Raw genomic sequence first — 5,418 nt, 5'->3', positions numbered from 1 at the left:
ATTTGAAAACATAGTATACCAAAAAAATCATTTCCAGATTTTGATAAAAAAAACATATAAAGTTTGTCAAAATCAATGAAAGTATGAATTAGTTGTGATTTCTACAAAGTATAAATACCTATTTGCAAAAGTACTAGAGGTCACATTTTTAACATATTCAAAATCTAAAATAAACTGGATATTCATAATCTATGAAAAATTCTACCCCAAATTGACATATAATTTGTATATGTTTAAGTTTAGCTAACTCTCATTCAAATCTTTTTAAAACATAAAATAAATAAAATATATATATACGCCGCGTCGCCGTTAGGGGGCATAACTTTAACTGCGCCCGCCTTCCGTTATCTAATAGGTTGTATGCCGATGACCGCATATATGCCGATAGTCACTGTCGGCGCAGATCGAAGAATTACCTACGGCTAATCTTTGCTGACCCCGTCGGTTTCTCTGGGTTATTTGCCGATGACATATATTTGACAATGGGCGCCGTCGGCATAGCTCTAGCTTTGCCGACATCCCTGATTTGCCGACGGTTTTATCCTGGCCGTCAGCTTAGATTGATCTATGTCGCCGGGGGCCATCGGCATATTCAATGTTTCCTGTAGTGGAAGACTACCATGGACCGCAGCTTCCAAGGGCGTCCCAAGTATGTATCGACCGGTGGATCTGCTCGGGTGAGGTCATCAGTGCAGAAACGTAGCAGAACTGGAAACAGAACCTGCCATTGTGATCTTGCTTCGGTGTCCTCCCCTGAGACGTGATTGTGTTCTTTTGTCCCCGTAGTGGAAGGCGTGCGATGATGGTGCATTTTAGGAAGATGGTAGTGGCGTCGCCAAACACAAAGTCCATGGTGCCCTCGATGCATCACTTGTGGTAGAATTGTCTCTTCTTCCTCGCGTACAACGTATCCTGGTAGCCTAGAATTGCACACCTGTACACCACCGACCCGTCAGACTCAGAATGGAGGGCCACTGCCTGGTGCTTGGCGGCTCCGGCCGTGTTCTCCACCGTAAAGTCGTGGGTGATGAAGCCTTGCCCGAAGACTCCTGCCATGCATCGATCCGAGAGCACACAAAGATAAGTTTTTCGTACTACAAGTGAGCATCCACACATGCACATTTTGTTACATGCATACACGATATGCGATAAGCATTCAGATGGATTCGTGCATGATTGACAACGACAAACGATACCACACGGTAGGTGTGGTCAGCCCTTCATGTTGATGAGTATTGGAATGACGTTGAGAGGAGAAAGAAGGGGGGAAGAAGAAAAGAAACAAAATGTAGACAGATCGCATTGCACGCCTTACATGGCGGGCACCACTTCCTTAAATCCGACCCACAATTTTTTCTTCAACCAGTATACTAAGGTGGGGGCCTGCCCCACCCCCCTCCCCCGCCCATGCCCCAAGTTCCTCAATTGATGTCATCATTGGCTCAGGCGAGGTCATCGGTGGAAGACTACCATGGACCGCAGCTTCCAAGGGCTCCCAAGTATGTACCGACTGGTGGATCGGCTCGGGCAAGGTCATCGGTGCAGAAACATCACAGAACTGGAAACAGAACTCGCCGTTGTGATCTTGCTTTGGTGTCCTGCCCTGAGACGTGATTGTGTTCTTTTGTCTCCGTAGTGGAAGGCGTGCGATGATGGTGCATTTTAGGAAGATGGTCGTGGCGTTGCCAAACATGAAGTCCACGGTGCACTCGATGCGGCACTCGTGGTAGAACTGTCTCTTCTTCCTGGCATACAACGTATCCTGATAGCCCAGAATAGCGCACCGGTACAGCACCGACCCGTCAGACTCAGAATGGAGCGCCACCGCCTGGTGCTTGGCGGCTCCGACCATGTTCTCCACCGTAAAGTTGTGGGCAATGAAGCCTTGCCCGAAGACTCCTACCATGCATCGATCAGAGAGCACACAAAGGTAAGTTTTTCATACTACAAGTGAGCACGCACACATGCACATTTTGTTACATGCATACACGATAGGCGATATGCGTTCAGATGGATTCGTGCATGATTGAAAATGACAAACAATACCACACGGTAGGTGTGGTCAGCCCTTCATGTTGATGAGTATTGGAATGACGTTGAGAGGAGAAAGGAGAGGGGAAGAAGAAAAGAAACAAAATGTAGACAGATCGCATTGCACGCCTTACACGACGGGCACCACTTCCTTAAATCCGACCCATAATTTTTTCTTCAACAAGTATACTAATGTGGGGGCTGTGCCCCCCCCCCCCGCCCGCCCCCGCCCCCACCGCCCATGCCCCGAGTTCCTCAATTGATGTCATCATCGGTCTGTGTCATGTTCCACATGTCCTCAGCGATGAGAATTGGCTCCGCCACCTTGTACACTTCACTCTTGATGTAGACCATGCGACATTTCTTGGTACGGCGTGGGGCGTCCTTGATGGCATCAATGATCGTTGTGTAGTTGTCACTGTTGTCCAATGTAACCACTCGTTAGCCGCAACATTTGCAAATGCCACCTTGCGCTACATTTCTTTGCTGATCGAATGAACTATGCAAGTTAGTAAATGAATGAGAATGGAAGAAACTCTGTTTATTGTTGTTGCTTGATGAATTCAGCACGTTGATAGTTCATGCTTATTTAGGGTGTGTTTCATTCTTACCCTGGATCAAAACTTGCTTAGCCTGGTGCCTGCATGAGACCTGCCGATGGTCTATTTGGTTAGTATCCTCAATTATCAAACACTAGGTGTGCGTTTGGTTGCTTGCACCATTTTTAGGTCCCACTAGAGCCTAGTTGAGCATATGCAGGCAAAAAACTAACATCTACATGTTGATTGGTTGCCAGCATATCCTCTCCCTGCACCATAGCGACGCCTCTACGCACTTTGTTTGGTTGCTTTCATAGGATGTGCTCATACTAGTGCACGTTGTTTGGTTGCATACGAGCATAGAGTTGTGTTCACCTTGCACCCTCTTTGGTGAGCTTACCCACTACTACTGCACCTTACCCAGCATCACATTGAGCACACCAACACCACAACACTGCAATGGCGATGAACTAGACAAAGAAGATGAAGTTCTTCAGTCCAAACTGATGATCTGCCTTCCCAACTTCAACACTGTTGCATGCCTGCTTTCGCACAAACTTGAAGTAAGCTTCTTCTGCTGACTGCCTGGTCTTAAACCCTCTATGTCTGCTATGCGTGTACCCTGAAACTTGTTCATTGCAAGCTTCCCATGAACCGTAAACTCCAGGAGCCCTCCCGACGAACAATGCATACCACTTATCCTAGTAGTGCACAAGAGCAATAAGATGAAGCACCAAGCAATGGAACACACAAACAACAAGTAATGGAGCACTCTAGGAGCAAGCAATGAAGCACACAGAAATGGAGTAGAAGAGAAAATAGTAAGCATGCATGATCATAACGCATAGCAAGTTCAACCTACCACTACTATGGTGTCATCCTACCACCACATCCAAAAGAGGGTGTAATCCTACCACCGCAAGTTCCTGATCACCGTGAGGGGTTAGTATATACCACCTCACCAAAATATATAGACCAGAAGATTGTTTTCAAGCCCTAGCTACACAAAATATACATCATCATCACCATCGTCATCGTCATCCTTGTCGCCATCGCCGTCGAGGATCATGCACGTCGTCGTCGCCACCAGAAGCAGCACTAGTAGTAGTGCTTTCCCAGTCAGGTCCTCAGCCAAAGCACCCAGTGGGCATCTCCCATGGCAACAAACCCAACACCTTGGGCTTTGTTCTCCAGCAGGTGATTGAGAGCCGCCATGAGAGCCTCTGGGCTGAAGCCACCTTGCTCCAGACGACGCCTGATACGTCTCCAACGTATCTATAATTTATGAAGTATTCATGCCATGTTTATAACTATTTTATATGGTTTTGGTATGATTTGAACAGAACTAACCCGGACTGACGTTGTTTTCAGCACAACTACCGTGGTGTCGTTTTTTGTGCAGAAATAAAAGTTCTCGGAATGGGCTGAAAATTTACGGTGATTTTTTTAGACCAAAAGAGACCCCCGAAGCACAAGAGTTGGGCCAGGAAGTGACCGAGGAGGCCACAAGCCTGCTAGCCGTGCCCTACCCCCAGGGCGCTAGCTCCAGGCTTGTGGGCCCCTCGGGCACCCCCTTGACGTGAGACTGACGCCAAAAATTCTTATAAATACCCAAACCTCCGAAAAGAACCCTAGATCGGAATTTCCACCGCCGTAAGCCTCTGTAGCCACGAAAAACCAATCAGGGGCCCGTTCTGGCACCCTGCCGGAGGGGGAAATCATCACACGAGGCCATCTTGATCATCCCGGCAGTCACCATGATGAGGAGGGAGTAGTTCACCCTCGGGGCTGAGGGTATGTACTAGTAGCTATGTGTTTAATCTCTCTCTTGTGTTCTTGATTTGGCATGATCTTGATGTACCTCAAGCTTTGTTACTATATTTGGATCTTATGGTGTTCTTCCCCCTCTACCTTCTTGTGATGAATTGAGTCTTGCTCTTTGAGGTTTTGTTATGTTGGATTGAGCATTGGATTTGAGAACACTTGATGTATGTCTTGCGATGGGATATCTGTCGTGACTATGGGATGTTCTATTGATTCACTTGATGTATGTTTTGGCACTCAACTCGCGGATTCCTGAGGTGACATTGGGGTAATCTATGCATAGGGGTTGATGCACGTTTTCGTCCTACGTTCTCCGATAGAAACTTTGGAGTGATTCTTTGTTGCATGTTGAGGGATTGTTATATGATCCAATTATGTTATCATTGTTGAGAGACTTTGCACTAGTGAAAGTATGAACCCTAGGCCTCGTTTTCAAGCATTGCAATACCGTTTTTGCTCACTTTTGTTAATAGTTACCTTGCTGTTTTTATATTTTCAGATTACAAAAACTTATATCTACTATACATATTACACTTGTATCACCATCTCTTCGTCGAACTAGTGCACCTATACAATTTACCATTGTGGGTGTGTTGGGAACACAAGAGACTCTTTGTTATTTGGTTGTAGGGTTGTTTGAGAGAGACCATCTTCATCCTACGCCTCCCACGAATTGATAAACCTTAGGTCATCCACTTGAAGGAAAATTGCTACTGTCCTACAAAACTCTGCGCTTGGAGGCCCAACACGAGTCTACAGGAAGAAGGTTGCGTAGTAGACATCAAGCTCTTTTCTGGCGCCGTTGCCGGGGAGTTGAGTACTTGAAGGTATATCTTTAGATCTTGCAATTGAATCTTTTAGTTTCTTATTTTATCACTAGTTTAGTTTATAAAAGAAAACTACAAAAAATGGAATTGAGGTTGCGACATATGCTTCATCTTTTTAATGTCTTTCGTGAAAATGATGGAAAGGAAAATCGTGCTCAGGTGTTAGAAGAAGAAGTCAATAAACTGTTTGGCACTAA

General features: G+C 45.9%; 1 protein-coding gene across 1 annotated transcript; it reads right to left on the bottom strand.

Annotated features, from left to right (window-relative positions):
* Positions 1 to 867: 867 nt before the first annotated feature.
* On the bottom strand, positions 868 to 1,852 carry LOC109747171 (pectinesterase/pectinesterase inhibitor PPE8B-like). The gene is made up of 2 exons (XM_020306256.1): positions 1,471 to 1,852; positions 868 to 1,049 (listed from the first exon to the last, which is right to left on the bottom strand). The coding sequence occupies exons 1-2, from the start codon at positions 1,850 to 1,852 to the stop codon at positions 868 to 870; spliced, it is 564 nt and encodes a 187-aa protein (XP_020161845.1).
* Between the last annotated feature and the right edge of the window lie 3,566 nt (positions 1,853 to 5,418).

The sequence above is a fragment of the Aegilops tauschii genome, chromosome 5 (genome assembly GCF_002575655.3).
Source record: "Aegilops tauschii subsp. strangulata cultivar AL8/78 chromosome 5, Aet v6.0, whole genome shotgun sequence".
NCBI classification, from domain to species: domain Eukaryota; kingdom Viridiplantae; phylum Streptophyta; class Magnoliopsida; order Poales; family Poaceae; genus Aegilops; species Aegilops tauschii.
The sequence above is the reverse complement of the archived record's forward strand: the minus strand, read 5'-3'. Positions and strand labels throughout refer to the sequence as shown.

What these genes read in the sequence shown, in the direction of transcription:
- LOC109747171 (XM_020306256.1), bottom strand. Translation starts at nt 1,852, where the DNA reads ATGGTCGGAGCCGCCAAGCACCAGGCGGTGGCGCTCCATTCTGAGTCT. An exon ending in CTTGGAAGCTGCGGTCCATG is followed by an intron (nt 1,050 to 1,470) that starts GTAGTCTTCCAC and finishes GATGCATGGCAG; the next exon opens with GAGTCTTCGGGCAAGGCTTC.